Below are 17896 nucleotides of genomic sequence, written 5' to 3'. Positions count from 1 at the left end.
AACAATCTGACATGGCTGGAGCAAGGCTGCTGCCGCCGCTGCTGCTAGAAGCAGAGCTTCGCTCGCTCGCTCTCGCACACACACACACATACACACACGCGCAGGAGGGGGGGAGAGAGGGCGAAGGGAAGGGAATTATGCATATTCATAAAGCCCCTCCAGGAAGGGGCCGGCCTTGACTGACTGACCAATTGCCATCCAGCAGCTATTTGGTTACACAAAGAAGGCCTGCCAGTGGTTGTGATGACATAGATAAAGGAGGGGAGGGGGGAAGGAGTGCATGGTAAGAACAGGTTTCTTTCCGAGATGTCTCTCTGCTCACTCAGTTTCATTGCTGGAGAGAACACATCTGGGGTTGCTACCTACTTCAATTAGTTCTTGGGGGAGGGTATTATTTTTAACAGCCTTCTGTTAATTAAGCTAATAGATGCACGCAGATATAGTGCGAAGGGGCTGATGTTGCTGGAGCAAATGTAAACTGAGGTTGCGATTTTTATTTTAGGTGAGGGCCGAGTGGTCTTTTGCAAAAGATTATTTTTAGAAAAGAAAATACCTACAATGCACAGCAGGGGGTAGCTGTTAAGGATAGTGCAAAGAGCTAGCTAGAGCCCCAGAGTTAAAATGCAAAGCTGTGGGTTTTTGTAGTTACAACACTCTGGTGCACGTGGAAGAAGCAGCTAAAAGGGCAATCAAACAACAAATCCCCTCCCAGCCCAGGGAACACTATGAAGTATTCTGCTGTAATTAGAGGGAAAGATAGTGAACAAATGTGTTAGTTTTACACAGTATCGGTATTCAGCGGAATATTCTTCACAGCTGTGTAAGAGTTGACACAGTAAAAGAAGGCATTCTATTTATTACTGCTTCCATCTTGTTTTACACATCTCCTTAACAGATCACCTTTTCAAGGGATGCTGAAAATTTTACATTTAAGAGTGAGGTTTTTTAAATGTGAGTTAAGTGCAGTTTCCAGTACTATCTCTGCATCTGGGTCTCCCTGTCAGCTTTTGTGTTTCTACAATCACATTCTTATTTTTAAAGTGTTAAATATTTATACTATGAAAGTATATAAAGCCCCAAACATGATCAGAACCACACAGTGCTAGTAGCATCTTAATGAGGACATGGTTTGTACCTTGAAGGTTCCAATCCTGCAGAGACTTATGTACTTACATTTATGCATTGAGCCTGAGCAGTCCCATTGAAATTAATGGGTCTAACTCACAGGGTGAAATCCTGGTCCCACTGAAGTCAGTGGGAATTCTGCAATTGATTTCAGTGAGACCAGGATTTCACCCAGTGTATACAGTTAAGCAGATGCTTAAATCTGCAGAATTGGGCCTATAGAAGACTCACATAATAGGCTAACTTTACAGAGGAAACAATAATGGCATAGTAACAGAGGGGTAGCCATGTTAATCTGTATCCACAAAAACAATGAGGAGTCTGGTGGCACCTTAAAGACTAACAGATTTATTTGGGCATAAACTTTCATGGGTAAAAAACCACTTCTTCATATGGTTAACATGCTCACAAGAAAGAAATGCTGCTTACCAAGCAGGACACCAAATTCTACACCAACTACTCTTTCCCAACAGATTTAAGATACAGCTCCATGCAGAGTGTAACCTTCCTGTGTGTTGATATACAGTTGTTACATTTCAGTGCTGGATGAACTGGTATATTGCATAATTCAAAGGGCTGGTGTTAATCTTAGCAATTAGGGTGCCTTTAGTTTTTTTTTGTTTTGGGGGGGCGGGAGGGGCTTCCAGTTAATTTTTTTCTGGATTTTCAGTTAGTATAAAGTTACATAGCAATCCAAAGATACTGGAATGCAGCTTCCCGGAAAGGACAGCCAGTGGGAAAGAAGAGAAGAAAGCATGAAGTGAAGGAGAAGAGGAGTAGATGGCTGGAAAATGTAAAATGGAAGTGTAATGCAGATGTTTACAGTGCATATCAATGGAGCACTTCTCTCTGCTATCAAGCAACAGTGGCTTTCCAATGCTGCAAAATCACATTTTCAAGTCCATTTTTCCATGTGCTAGACAACTGCAACCTTCTAGCTCTTCAGCATTCGAATTTTGGAGACAGAGTGATGCCAAAGTACTTGGTAATTTGAGAGAGCCACAGCCCATGAAACTGCTAGCTATATCAGCAACAGCCGCATGAGTGGGAGTATCACTGGAGGGTGAGGGAAATCCTGCCTCACACCTCCTCCCCAAATCCTTTACCTCTGGAGCATCCCCAAACAGGGCCGGTGCAACCACTAGGTGAACTAGGCGGCCACCTAGGGCGCCAAGTGGTTGGGAGCGCCAAAAAGCACGCTCAGGGGAGGCGGTGGAGTGGAGGTGAGCTGGGGCAGGGGGGCATGGGGAGGGCCACCCGCAGCAAGTAATGGGGGGGGGGCATGCAGGGAAACCACTCCCTGCCCCAGCTCACGTCCGCTCCGCTTTCTCCCCTGAACATGCCACCCCTGCTCTAATTCTCCTCCCCTCCCAGGCTTGCCACACCAAACAGCTGATTGGCGCCGCAAGCCTGGGAGGCGGGAGAAGTGGAGCGGTGCCAGTGTGCTCAGGGGAGAAGGCAGAGCAGAGGTGAGCTGGGGCAGGGGGCTGGGCTGCCCGGGCAGGGGGGGCTCCCCTGCTCTGCCCCAACCCCCCCCCCCGCCCCCCCCCCCCCCCCCCCAGACTGCAGCCAGAACTGACCCTGCACTCCCCGCATGGTAAGTGGAGCGACCCAGCCTCAGCCTGGTCCGCTCCCCTGGCTCCCAGCTGCACTGCTGGCAAGTGCTAGGGGGCCGTTCTCCCCTCCTCCCCCAAGCCTGGGAGCCAGGAGAGCAGAGCAGGCTGTGGCCCCAGGCCTCCGCGGGGGACGCGGGGCTGGCTACTTCCTGGGGGAAGTGGAGCGACCCGGCCCCAGCCTGCTCTGCTCCCCTGGCTCCCAGGCTTGGGGGGAGGGAGAACCGCCCCCCTCCTCCCCCCAGCACTTGGTGGCGGTGTGGCTGGGAGCCAGGGGAGCAGAGCAGGCTGGCCCGTAGGAAGTGGCCAGCCCCCCGTCCCCCACAGAGGCCTGGAGCCAGTCCCATTCCCTCCGTGGAGGCCTGGGGCCCCCCACAGCTCCCCCCCACGGGGGGAGGGGGTGGCATAGGGCACCAAAATAGCTAGGGACGGCCCTGGCTCCCCGGGCTGGAGGGGGGGGCGCAAGGTGGAAGTTTTGCCTAGGGCGTGAAATATCCTTGCACCGGCCCTGTCCCCAAAGCATATATAGCAGTATGCCTCCAAGAACTCTAGAGCACTAACAGGCAGCAGGGTCTTTTATCTCAGTCTTATTTTATACATTCCAGATAGAGACCAATGGAGGCAGAACAGAGTGCGTTTATGGTGGATATCCAGGGAGGATCCTTTAATATGAAGACCATTCTTAGAATGAAGGTAACGTTTCTAGTACACCTTGAGACCATAGAACCATAGGACTGGAAGGGGCCTCGAGAGGTCAACTAGTCCAGTCCCCTGCCCTCAAGGCAGGACTATATTATCCAAACCATTCCTGATAGTTATTTGTCTAACCTGCTCTTAAAAATCTCCCATGATGGAGATTCCACAACCCCCCTAGGCAATTTATTCCAGTGCTTAACCACTCTGACAGGAAATTTTTCTTAATGTCCAACCTAAACCTCCCTTGCTGCAATTTAAGTCCATTGCTTCTTGTCAGAGATTAAGAACAACACTTTTTCTCCCTCCTCCTTGTAACAACCTTTTAAGTACTTGGAAAGTTATGTCCCCCCACTCCATCTTCTCTTTTCTAAAACAAATTTTTTTTTCCAACTCTTCCCTCATAGGTCATGTTTTCTAGAACTTTAATCATTTTTGTTGCTCTTCTCTGGACTTTCTCCAATTTGTCCACATCTTTCCTGAAATGTGGCGCCCAGAACTGAACACAATACTCCAACTAAGGCCTAATTAGCATAAGAATTACTTCTTGTGTCTTACTTACAACACTCCTGCTAATACATCCCAGAATGATGTTAGTTTTTTTGCAACAGCGTTACACTGTTGACTCATATTTAGCTTATGGTCCACTATGACCCCCAGATCCCTTTCTGCAGTACTCCTTCCTAGGCAGTCATTTCCCATTTTGTATATATGCAACTGATTGTTCCTTCCTAAATGCAGTACTTTGCATTTGTCCTGATTGAATTTCATCCTATTTACTTCAGACCATTTCTCCAGTTTGTCCAGATCATTCTGAATTTTAATCCTATCCTCCAAAACACTTGCAACCCCTCCCAGCTTGGTATCGTCCGCAGACTTTATAAGTGTACTCTCCATACCATTATCTAAATCACTGATGAAGATATTGAACAGAACTGGACCCAGAACTGATCCCTGCAGGACCCCACTCATTATGCCATGGGCTAGAAAGGTAAAGGAAATGGCTCATTATTTTCCAAAGCGGAGTACTTCTCTTTCTGAATCCAAAAGGAGCATGAAGGTTATCATGGGGCTGGTAAATGGCATTCCCCTGTTCAACTAAGCTGAAGTTAAGTTCTCTCTTTATTACAGCGGTATTTTGCCATTAATCTGAGACCTACTATTATTATTTGTATTAACACAGTGCCTAGACCTAGTGGGGTTGGCTTAGCAGAAGACAGAAGAAATGATTGCCATACTGTGGAGTGATATGCAGATAGATGAGGGGGCTGGCTAAAAAAAAAAAAAAAAAAAAAAAAAAAAAAGATTATAAGAAATAACCTGCATGTCTCTTTAAGAGATTTGGTGAGTTCAGGACATGGCATAGGAAGCAAGACCGTAGGAAATGCCAAACACCTCAACAATCTGAAGGGTCTTAAACCTAGAGAGTAAAAACAAACAAACAAACAAAAAAACCCACCACATTAATGAACCAAGAAGCTGCCTGGGAAGAGACTCCAAGGTCGAATCTTGCCCTCATGTATGCATGCTGGGCTCCCAGGCAGCATTTGGATCTGTAAAGACTTTCAGATTAAGAACATTCTCAAACACATCAGACTCTGAAGCTCAAACCTGTTGAGCTTTTACTTGGTTTTCTCTTGTCACGTTTGCTAATTTTCAAAGACCAGGGCCTCTGTGCCTCCCATGTCTGACTTCTTGGTTCCTTGCAGTGAAGTGACAAAACTGAACTGATAACATCACTTTAATTTCCAGCAGATTCTGATATCACAAGCACAGGATTTGGACACGACACAGGTTGCAGCAGAAGTTGGGTTGCAAGGAAGACATTCCGCATTTCTGGGGCTTCAGAAGCAAATATACAGATTTCAGAGTAGCAGCCGTGTTAGTCTGTATCCGCAAAAAGAACAGGTGTACTTGTGGCACCTTCTTTTTGCAAATATACAGACTCCCTCTCCATTTGACTTACAGAAATAGTCTTGGATGTAGGAAAATTTCTAAAGATCAAGTTCTTCCCTTTGACTATTCAGATAGTTTCTACTGATGCCAACATTAGCCCTATGTGCACATTCCAGAGCAAAATTTGGCTGTATAGTCCCCTCCCTCCTAGTGAAAGGAACTGGTTTAAAAGTTCTGGAAACTGAAGTCCTCTGTTCATCTGCAGAAATGGTACAGCACAGACAGTGGCAAAACAAGCTTCTCCCTTGTTGACCTGCCAATTTGCCTCAATCCAAAGCGGAAACAACATCTCTAGGAGTCATAGAGTTTAAGACCAGAAGGGACCACCAGATAATCCAGTCTGTCCTCCTGTATATCACAGGCCACTACCACCATCCAGTCAACCGCACACTAAATCCAACAACTGACATTAGAACAAAATATTACAGTCCGTAGGAGACAAAAGTTATTATGTGCCACAGGCAGAGAACAGGAGGGATTGAGGTTACTCCTGGGGGAATTCTGAACCATGGTGCACGCACAAAATTCATGTCCCACACAAAAAAAAATTTTCTCTGCAGAAAAATACATTCTGCCAGAGAGGCACTGCAGTTACACCTTTTGCCCATCAGGGGCTGCTGTGGTACCAGAACAGAGGGCAGTCACTCAGGGTCAGGAGCAGACAGCCACGGAGAGGGAGAAGAAGCTGCATTTCTCACAGCGCCCTGCCCATGGGGCCAGGTGAGGAGGCATGGGATTTGTGGGGGAAGGACAGTGTGGGGCACATGGGGCTGCTGGGGGTCAAAGACTGGGGTTTAGAAGGGCTAGTGGGAGGACAGACTGGAACGGAAGTTGTTTGGGAGTGGGGGTACAGGGACATATAGGCATAGGGGGAGGGGTGCAGGGACACATGGGGACAGGAGCAGATGTGTCTGACTGACAGAGGCTAGGGGTCAGCCAGAATCTGCATGGGGGAGGCTCCCCAACTCCCTAACAATCCCCCACCCTCCAAAAAAAACCCAATCCTGTTCCATACTTTTCCCAACAACACCTCAAAACACTCCAGGTTAATTTCCAGGCTCCTTCCCAGCCATTACTTCCCACTCCCTCAGCTCCTCCATTATCCCAGATTCCCACAAGCCTTCACACTGCTTCTGAGGGGTGCAGGAAATGTTTTTCTGTATTGTAGTTTAATTGAATTATTACTCAAAGTTCTGTATTAATATGCCTAGTAAGGAATCTATTTGTCAAAAAAACATTTCCTGAATCTTTATTGTTGTCTCTAGTGTTACAGACATACTTGCTGACAGGTATTTTAAAATAAATTACCAAAATAATTGAAACTGGCCTGATAATATTGTGTTATTTTGACAAATAAAATGCAGAATTTCACAGAATTTTAAAATATTGTGTGCAGAATTTTTAATTTTTGGTACAGAATTCCCCCAGGAGTACGAGGTGCACCAGTGCCCTGCAATCAAAGGGAACTGACTGAGATCTACCCAGCTGATCCCAACAAATGGCCCACCCCCCACAATGCAGAGGAAGGCAAAACAAAAAACCCAAGGTCACTGCCAATCGGATCTGGGGGGAAATTCCTTTCCGACTTCATATATGAGAATGTGTCAGACCCTGAGCAAGAACCAGCTAGCCAAGCACCTAGGAAGAGAATTCTCAGTACTACCTCAGAACACCAGCCCACCCATTCTCCAGGAGCAAGGGGGAAGTTCATTATTAATGCATGAAATTTCTGGAGAGCCTATCACCTTGGCATCCAAACACTCATGGGCTCCTTAGGCCTCAAATTAGCAAAGCACTTACGCATGAGTGTAACTTTAAACGTTAGTAGTGCAACTGACTTCAATGGGACCATTCGTGCTTAAAGTTAGACACATGCTTAAATACTGTGCTGAATCAAGGGCTTAATCCTCGGGCTCAATGCTGAGAGTATCAACAAAGGGGCCAACTAGCACTGAATGTGATTAAGCTTCTGGTGATATGGGTATCAGTCTGATAACAACTGGACATCAACTCATTTCGAACAGCCTGACCTTGAAACTGAACTCTATTTTTCAACAGCGTATTTACTGCCCTGAAAATTAAAAAAGAAACCATCTACTTTGTAAAATATTAGGGCTTACCTAGGAAGAATTCACATTCTTGGCTCTTCATGTTTGTGTGAGGGAGGAGTCTCAAGTGAGAAAAAAAAATGTGATTTTTATATTGTGGTCCTTTGAGGACACCAGTTTAAAAACAGAGACGTCCATTCACTTTTTCCCTTCCATTCAAATTCTCACTTAGTCCTAAGGGGTCTAGTTTGCCTGTCTGATGTAAAATCATAAAAAAGGCATCTGTCAAAGATCAAAGCAAGTGGCTAAGAGTTGATAAGAAAGAAAATATTAAGTCAAAGATGGTAGATAAAGTCATTCATTCAGGTTCTCAATGTTTACAATTACTCCCTGCAGGGGTCACAATGTTCCAAGTGTAGCCTCTTGAAGTAAGAAATAACCTGTCAAATCACCAAGCGGAGTATTTGGAAGAATATCTGGTATGCAATATAAAGTGAAACTCTCCAGTAAAGTGATACATTGTGCAGCAAGCTCCAACCAGTGTAAATCCACGAGCTTGGAGTGAATCACTGACAGGCTGAAGGAGAGGTTACTTACCTTTCAGTAACTTGAGTTCTTTGAGATGTTTTGTCCCTATGAGTGCTCCACCATAGGATGTGCACGCACCCATGCATTCTCAAGTGAAGAATGCAAAGCAGTGTCCATGGGCCTGCGCAGAGCAATGCTTCGTGCCTTTAAACAAGGGCATATAAGGAAGTGTGGACCCACTGCCAGTCAGTTCCTTCTCAACTGCAAAACGGAGCCTTCACAGCCAAGGGGAATGAGAGTGGGAGGTGGAGCATCCTTTGAGATGTTTTGTCTCTATGAACTCAAGTTACTGTAAGGTAAGTAACTTCTCCTTCAAGTATATGTCCCTATGGATGCTCCACTGTAGGAGACTTGCAAGCAGTAACTCAATGAGGAGATGGGTGCTGAGGAGGCAAGTCTACGATGGTTGGGAGAACTGCATCACCAAAGGCAGTGTCATCCTTGGAAACAGGTAAGATGGCATGATGCTTGGCAAAGGTATGAACGGAAGACCAAGTTTCAAAGTAGTTTGAAAATTATACATATTCTGGTGGGGCCAAATCCTGTGGACTTTATACAGATGTTATCTTTGGTTCCTACTTAGGCAAAATGGAAAGTTTTTAGATCAATATGAGATCATAACTGTTGACTTCAGGATTTGGCTTCTTGACATGACAGATAAAATTTGAGATCCTGATCAGCCCACTGGGCTAGTGATCTGTGCTACTAGGCTGTAGGCTTGGGTCTCTTTCTCTCCATGTCAGCTGGAAGGTTAAACCCAAGGGATGGGGAGGGAGTGCCTCAAGTATGCTGTAGCAAACCCTTTTGCCAGTTAAGGAATTCTATTCAGTCCTTCCAGGATGCAAGGTTGGAAGGCATAAATTAAGGCTAAGAGGAAGAAGGTGAAGACCAGGGAAAAAGGAGTCAATCTGGATCCTGAAAGGCGCTGGAAGCTCAGAGTACTCAGCATCTTCAAGGATCATCAAGGATGCAGACATCTTGACTTACAAAGAGAAATTCTTGTGTCAAATCCAAAGTGTGTTCAAGGAACTAAGCATAAAACTTCTGCTATCCAGTTTCCTACTGTAGATCCCACTGTAAAGTTTATCCCCCAAGAAATGCAGCTTTAGGTATAAGATTTCCCACGTGATAGAAACCTTTGAGGTGGGAAAGATGCACTTTATCCAACAAGACACTATTCATGAGTTAGCCACTCTTTTTTGATGGAAGATTACAGTTATGGAGCAGCAGCAATATACTCAGCACTGTACAGAGAGAGGAAAAAGTAACCAGTACCTGCCCTAATGGGCTTACAATCTAAGGATATGTCTACACAGCAGCTGGGAGGTGTGATCCCCAGCACAAGTAAACAGTCTTATGCTAGCTCTGCTTGAGCTAATGTGCTAAAAATAGCAGTGTGGATGTTGTGGCACACGCTGTGGCTTGGGCTAGCCACCCGGCGTCCAAGTCTACATGATCCTCTGGGTTCAAACTCAGGTACCTACCCCGAGCTGCTGCCCATGTTGCAACATCCAGACTGCTATTTTTAGCACATTAGCTCAAGGAGAGCTAGCACAAGTCTGTCTACCTTGGCTGGGAATCACACCTCCCAGCTACAGTGCAAACATGCCTTAAGGAACAAATCATGCAGTCCTTACTTAGGCCACACTCCCGCGGAATCTAAAGACCTGAAGTAAGGCCTACAGGACTGGGTCTAAATCAATATATACAGTAGAATTTCCAGGACCCAAATTCTGACTATCTGAGCCTTCCTTTCTAACAAGCTGCTAGCATGTCTCCTGGTGTCCCAATTCTCCAGATAAAACTTTGCATCCCCCATGTGAATCACAACAGTGGGATTCTACCACATTTTCACATATACAGGCAATGGGCCATAATTAAAAAGCTGGCCACCTAAGCTACATGTGCACACACACACCCAGAATGAGTAAGTGTCCATTACCACACTCAAATTAGGTGGCCGATTTGGAAAATGTGCCCCCCGCCCCCATCCCCGAGTCTGAAAATATACAATATGTCAGTCAAATATACTGATCAAGTAGGTTTCAGAAATCTATTCAAGTTCCATATTCCTGACTTCTCAATGAGGAATTGCTATATGGATCCTAGGCTCCTGGGCATAGCCAAGGGTTTATTAAACAAATCACTATCAGAATGCAGCAATTTTTAAAAATTGGCTATTCTCACTTGCTCTACAGCTACAGGAAAAGATGTTAGAATCTTATTGCTATTGAAAGATTAATTGCAAGAGATAGGTGGATGTTGGAGTTTTATAAACTAGGATGAATTGGAAGTATTAACATGAATGAAAGCTCTTTTACATCTTTAATATGAACAAATATGATCTAGAAGTGTTATATATGATATGAATCACATGCTTCTACCATTTCCTATAATATCCAAGTACTTTATAAACATGAATTTAGCCCCACAACAGCCTTGTAAAGTACAGAAGCATCATCCTCATCTTACACACGGAAACAAAGGCGCAGAAAATGTGTGATTTGCCTAATGTCACACAGAGACTGCAACAGAATTGGGAACAGAACCCAGAACTGAAGCTCCCCATCTCCCATTCCTGCACATTAACTCCAAGACCATTCTTCCTCTCTTTTAAATCACCTTTTCACTAAGCACTGTTCACAGGAAAGGTAAAATATCCCCCCATGCAGCACAAGTGTAAGGGGGAAAGGGGACTTCAATCTGTGGCAGGTGTTTCCTGATGCTCAGCTATGCGAACATGCCTGTGTATCCACTAGCTCACTCATTGTGAATCATGAGTTTGGGGGACAGGGTCAGCAAGAGACCCCAGAATTTTAGATTCTGCAAAGACTAGTTTTATTTTGCATCTTGTACAGAGCCAAGCACACTGTGGCTCTTCATACATGCTGATAATGCACAATACAAACTATGACAATTTTAAATATGAAAATATTATTTGCAGACTATTCTAATGCAATTCAGATTATTAAATGAATTTTCTTTCAATAGCAATTCAATATCATAATTAAACAAGCCCTTATACTACTGGATTATTTACGCAGTGTAAATTATTCACTTTCCTTCTCCACAGGGGTCTTCTGCTTTGCCAGCGGTTCGCTTCTGCTCTTTGTTTTCTCTGGTCTTTGTTTTTCTGCATCTCTCCTCAAACTTTCCCTACTTCCTTTCTCTGCTTTCTCACTTCCTTCCTTCTTCCTTTCATTTCTGGGCTTTTCCCATCCTTCCTTTAGAATCATTTCCCTTTTCTTTTGTAAATTTTGGCATTCAGCATTGGCTTTATTCTTCCTTCTCCATCTGTAGTTCTGTCTGTCTTTCTAAATCTCTTCTGGTGACTTCTCCCTGAAGACAGCAGGAACCATGTCATCTGCTCACTTCCTCTTCTTCCTGACTTTCACATCATTTCTCTAGTTTTTCTTCAGGAACTTGGAATGAGATGACATTCCTCACCCTTGTAGCCAGCATCCCAGCTACAATGCTCTCTTTTTGCCATTCTCTCTCTGTGTGGTACTGTGCTGTAGGATACTTGCTGTCCCATTAGACTCTAAGGCTTTTGAGAAGGGAGCTCTTACATATTTGCGTATGCTTCATATACTGTGCACTACAAAAACAAAAATTCCCATGTGGCTTCAGCTGCCCTGTCTTGTGTTCAACAGTCATGGAACTCTTAAGGCCTTCAAGACCCAACATTCCATTGACCAGTTTTACCACCCGGAAGGATTTTTTCCTCCCTCATTAAAGGGGCTCTGGGATGGAAAAGGTGTGTGGGGGGGATAAAGGCCTGTGAAATATCCCCCACTTTCTCCTTACATAAGCTTCCCCCCACATTGCCTAGCCAATGTGCTTGAACCCTGGCCTCAAAGAACCAACTCTAAGACAAGTCTCCCTAGCCCATTCAATCCTTGGCTTCTCTGTTACGATACAAGAGGACTAACTATTACCAATTGTGGAGATGGTTTCTATGTCATGAATACTTACCCATTCAGAACTTCACTGAGAAAATACCAACTCAAAATTATTTGTCCATTATCCACCCAAAATGCATTTCAGTGTTTTATCTCAAGACATGATTCATGCTAATTACAGATTAAGAAAAACATATTTTTAAACACTAAAAGGGATTTTTCATATTTTTTAATCTTTGTTCTTGTTTGGACATCTGAAACTGAAGTCTGGTTCTTTATAGATTTTTTCCCTCCATGTTTGTTACTGCTTGCTGTGTGTATCCATTTATTATTGCAGGGTTGTTCTTCAGCACTGGGATGCTTGCACTGACTTTTAAAGTTGTTAAAAGAAGTACCAAAAAGGTNGGTGTTTACCCCACCACAGGGATGTTAAAATTTAATTATATTATGGTCACTATTACCAAGTGGTCCAGCTATAATCACTTCTTGGACCAGATCCTGTGCTCCACTTAGGACTAAATCAAGAATTGCCTCTCCTCTTGTGGGTTCCAGGACTGCTCCAAGAAGCAGTCATTTAAGGTGTCAAGAAACTTCATCTCTGCATCCTGTCCTGAGGTGACTTGTACCCAGTCAATATGGGGGCAGTTGAAATCCCCCATTATTACTGAGTTTTTTATTTTTATAGCCTCTGTAATCTCCCTGAGCATTTCACGGTCACTATCACCATCCTGGTCAAGTGGTTGGTAATATATCCCTACTGCTATATTATTATTAGAGCATGGAATTACTATCCATAGAGATTCTATGGTACAGTTTGGTTCATTTAAGATTTTTAACTTTGCATTTTCTCATCATATTCTATCCGTATTTTATCATCTTCCATCCTCTCCTCCTTACTAGGACATAGAGAATCTCCATTAATAGATCCTCCCCTAAGAGATGTCTCTGTCTGAACCACGTGCTCCTCCGCACCTGTCGGCTTTTCCCGCAGCCCTCAGTTTAAAAACCGTGCTACGATCTTTTTAATTTTAAGTGCCAGCAATCTGGTTCCATTCTGGTTTAGGTGGAGCCCATCCTTCCTGTATAGGCTCCCCCTTTCCCAAAAGTTTCCCCAGTTCCTAATAAATCTAAACCCCTCCTCCCTACACCATCATCTCATCATCACATTGAGACCCTGCAGTTCTGCCTAACTGGCCCTGCGCATGGAATCTCACTGGCCCTGCACGTGGAATATTCTCAAACTTTATCATGGTTTAATAACTGGCTGTCAAATTTAAAATTTTTACATTAAATGCTCTTGTTGCATAAATGTGAAAAGTGTCTGAAAACAGTATAATTTCTAGATGTTTTTAAAGATTCAAATGCATAAATAAAGACTAAACAGATTTTTTTAAAACTGGAAGTGAAACAGTTTCTCTCTATGGAGGCATTTGAATGCTGTGTTTCACCATCTGGTTGACTTATAAGCCAATTAAAATACGGGATCAATCATAAGAAAGCTAACAGCCCCTAAATGCCTTATCAAACTATAGCAGAATGAATACAGAAACCTTGCATTGAAATGATTAGCAGGCAAAGATAGCAAATGTGACTTATTACCTTTGTGGTCTTCTTAGGCCAGGCTACCACAGGGACCCCCGAAATGGCAAGATTCTGGTCGTCATCAGCATGTTCCTTCAGAATGTTCTGTTTCAAATGGAAGCAGCTTAATTAGTCAGAGAGCTATTTTTGAAACTTAAGAGATGAATAGTAGGAAGAGTGTTACTTCTGTCTATCTAGGTTAGCTTTGTGGTTGTAAAGGACTTGATAGTGTCCAAACCTCCAAACATTCAATCCACTGTAAACCTCTCTATCCAGCTGCTAAAATTTATGGTTCATTTAAAGTGAAATCTTCTGCAAAGAGTGCAAAGGAATTACAATTCTCATCATGTACTATTAATGGAAAATTAGGTTCCATTTAATAAAAAACACAACATACCACGCATGTGTGCTTGTTAGACAATGTTCAAAGGCACATGAAGAACATTGTCCAAAAGCAATGAAGCCTTATGAAGACAATGGAAAGACCCAAGTCTACCAATACTACCTCCTGCAGTCATAAGACATCTTTTTGTTTTCTGTTTATTCAACACCTACCACAATGGGGTCCTGATCCATGACAAGGGCTCCTAAGCTCTATGGAAATACAAATAATTAATAATCACCATCATCAGTTGCGTGGGACACAGCTATCATCAGGGTATCTGAGTACTTCAGATACCAGGCGCTTAAGACAAGATGGAGCATTGCAAATTGTAATCTGTCAGCTCCATCAGCATTCAGCTGAAGAGCACTGTCATCTCCACTGGTAACTCTTACCTTTCCTGTGGAAATCTGCTCAATTTTTTGTGAATCAGGTAAAGCCCTCAGGTTTCTGAACACTTACTAACAAAGCTTCAGACAATGCTTAATACCCTGGCCTCAAATTGGCTTTTTTTCTGAATGCTTTTGTTCTAATGCTCTGTACTGGATGTCTTGCAAGTGGGTTTCACTGGTTCATACTGCTTCTGCCATGGGGAATAGTTTTCATTACCATGTAACTCAACATAGAGACATGGGATTATTCGAATTATAAACTATCTTTATATATAATACATTGTGCTAGTAGGAATATCCATAATCAGCTCCCTGTGCTTATCCCTATATTTACAAACTGAGCGGCAGAGTCCTCCACTTTGGATTCAAATATCTATAAACAACCACTGAAAGAGTCAAAAGTCTAACAAAGATTCCACTGATCTGCTGAAAACTGAAGCTCAAATGAGTCTTCATAAAATAAAATAAAAAAAAATCATTCCAATAAAGTAAACAAGATCTGTGCGTTGAAAATTACCTATTTGAATTGACAAGATAACCACAGACATGTCAATGGCGTTGCTCCCAATTACACTAACTTCTTGAAAAAGCTTAATTAGATAACAATAGACACAAGGCATCCCCAGTCCCCAGAGTGGAGTTTTAATCATTAGAAATTTCACACACTATATAAAAGGATCTTAAAATACACTAATTGTTTTTAATAGGAAATGCACTTGGAATAACACAAAGAAATTACACATGCTGTCCTTTTGTAAAGAGCAAACTGAAATGGGTGATGTGGTGCTATGTAGCCAAGGACCAGATCGCGGCCCAACTAACAGCCTGAGCACAGCAGGCAGTGGCACATACCCAGATAATGCAGTAAGACATCCTACCAGGAGAAGGCAGGATGCCATATGTAGAACTGGTTTAAAGCACCATGAGGGAATGTTTGCTGCCTTCGCAGAGCAAAAGATTCACGGGCTAATGATTGTTGTGCATACGGATAGGAGCATATAGACATCTGTACTGTGACTCAGTCATGTCCCTTACTGCACTTTAAATGGCATTAGGCAGGCAGATCTCCTAGTCTTTTGTGCCCCATGGCAAATTTACAGTCTAGATCCTCCATCCCTTTTTGATAATTGCACAAAAATATGTGACTGCCTCAAAACTTTCTCCTCCCTGCAGAAACATGCAGGCACAGGCAGGATCTAGCCCTATGTCTGGATATTTATGTCTCTTTGCTGTTTGAAGAGTCACATGACTATAGCTAACATCATACATGCCACAAAAACAGCTCTCTCTGGAAGAACCACTATTGAGATTGAAAAGCAAGTGCTGCATGTCTGGACAATCTGTTTGTCGGAGCTGGGATGCTTAAAAGGACATTTATTCACAAGTGATATCTGATAAAAATTGTAAACTGTTAATCTCATTATTGTTTGTAACACCCTCTTAGAAGCTTAAAGGCAAAATTACTTTCATCACCAGCTATGTGCATTTTGGCAACAGCTCCTTGTATGTCGACGATGCAGTTCAAACTTTCTGTAACAGTTTTTAAAGCCTCAAAGAGTCTGCGACTTGAGAGGTTTCCACCACATAACCTAGCGCTGCAGTTAAGATCCTTATTATAGGGCAACACCTAGCTGGGAAATTGATATAAAAGAAATTAATCCTGATTTGCATCCATGTGACAGGGCAACCAGATCCATTGTGTTTTACCATGAACACAGTCTCCACCATTTAAAAAAGCAGTATTTCTTGGCAATAGAGTAATGGATTTTTAAGGGAGACTGGGACTTGTTGGATAAAAAGATTGTGATTGGGAGCCAGGGGAACTGGGAATCAAGCAGGGGTAGTAGGGAGATTAGATGAGGAGCCAGTGGGAATGGAAAATGGGAGACTGGCTGCGCAAGAAGACGGACTGGAAACCAGATGGGAGGCATGGGGGACAGAGGGATGACTGACACAAATCCGATGAGGAGTCTGGGTGTGGGGAGGGGGAACTAGGACTAGCTGGGCAAAAGTAACGGGCAAGGAGCTGGGGAGACTGAGATTGGATGAGGGAGAGAGTTCAGCTCTCAGATGGGGAGTCCTCTGAGGAAGAGTAGGACTGGTTGGGCAAGGAGACTGGGATAAGAAGCCTGAGGAGTTCAGAGTGTGACTGCCTAGGTGAGGAGACTGGGAAAAGTAGCCAGGGTGGTGAAGATACAGGACTGGGACAAAGACAAGTTGGAGAACACAGTGGAAGAAGGAGGTCAGGTTTGGGGGGGAACAGGGGCAGAAGGAGGGCCTGTGGCCACTAGAGACTATTTCCCTCCAGAGTCTAGAATGGAACCCAAGATTTCCAAGTCTCACCATTTCCTCTGCAGTCAGCAAATGTGTGTGAAACCACTGGCACAGTGTGTCTCATTCCCTTCTAGTGCCAGCCCACACACAGGATGACAGCCTCCACTATTACAACCTACTATTGCTATCAGTTACTCTGTTAAGCTCAGAGGTCTCCGTGGAGAATCTAAAGAGTCCAACCCTGCTGATAAACAATGTGGGTGTCACTCTGATGCTATGTGATGGTGTGATAGGGCCCTCAGTGGCTAGGCAGCTTAGTGGCTAGATCGTTGGTTAGGGGGGCTGTAGGGAGACCTGACCCCTCCTTCTCCCTCAGGACCTGGCCCAGGGTCCTGTATTGCTCAACCCCTAAACAGGGGAGATGGATCTTCCTCCCCATCCAGGCCTGACATTGGCTGCAGGTATAACGGGGCGGAGCTAGCTAAACCCACAGGTGTTCTTTAATCCCTGCTGTGCCCGGCTGCAGTCTCTCTGCTCCTTCACAGATGGATTTTTTTTTTTTTCAATTTTCTGTTTTAAAAACCACAGGAAATTACACACACAAACTATGCTAAAGGATTATTGAAGTTGCAGAGTTGAGCACTCAAAAGTTCAGAAATGCCAGAATTAAGATTGCCTGTACAACCTAAATTTTGTCCCTTTATACATGTGTTACAATAGTCTTTAATTACATGATCACATACTAATTTTTCCACAGGACCCTGTTTCATTCAGTGTACAAGATGGAAGGTTCTGAATTAATGAGCAGTTATTCAATATTTTCTTTTCTCCTCTCTGTTCCATGTGTGGCCCTAGGTCTTATTAACTGCACACTAGTCAAATCCTGCTCTGAAGACAGAATTATTAATTTCCACATTGGCTTTTTTATGATGCTCATCACTATAATACCAAGTGATTCACAAACATTAATTGATTTGTTTTCACACTACCCCTGTGAGATGAGTGTGTAATATTATCCCCATTATACATATTGGGGAACTGAGGCAGAGAGAGATTAAGATAATAAATGTCCACTAATTTTAGATGCTTAATTTGACATGCACAGGACCTGATTTTTCAGAGTATTTTGCATTATACAGCACTTTGTGTTCAAAGCACAGCTCTGATCAAACTCAGCAGTTTAACACTTCTGCAAATCTGACCCTAGGGTCTCAAGGCAGGCATCCATAAAATGAGGAACACACATTTAGTGAGCTCCTGTAAAAAGTCTGAGTTAAGTGACTTACCCAGCATCACAAAGGAACTCTGTGGCAGAGGCAGGGATAGAATCCAATTCTCAAGC

General features: G+C 43.6%; 1 protein-coding gene across 6 annotated transcripts in view; it reads right to left on the bottom strand.

Moving 5' to 3' along the window:
- The window catches only part of KDM2B (lysine demethylase 2B), a 170058-nt gene that overhangs the window by 31186 nt on the left and 120976 nt on the right, over positions 1 to 17896 (bottom strand). For all 6 annotated transcript variants that reach the window (XM_034790646.1, XM_034790644.1, XM_034790648.1 and 3 more), the window contains one exon: positions 13525 to 13611. In XM_034790646.1, the coding sequence (XP_034646537.1) occupies positions 13525 to 13611 (87 nt within the window). The remainder of the gene's footprint in view (positions 1 to 13524; positions 13612 to 17896) is intronic.

This window comes from Trachemys scripta, chromosome 15, assembly GCF_013100865.1.
Source record: "Trachemys scripta elegans isolate TJP31775 chromosome 15, CAS_Tse_1.0, whole genome shotgun sequence".
In the NCBI taxonomy this organism is placed as follows: domain Eukaryota; kingdom Metazoa; phylum Chordata; order Testudines; family Emydidae; genus Trachemys; species Trachemys scripta.
Note: the sequence above shows the minus strand (reverse complement) of the source record. Positions and strands in the feature narration are given on the sequence as shown.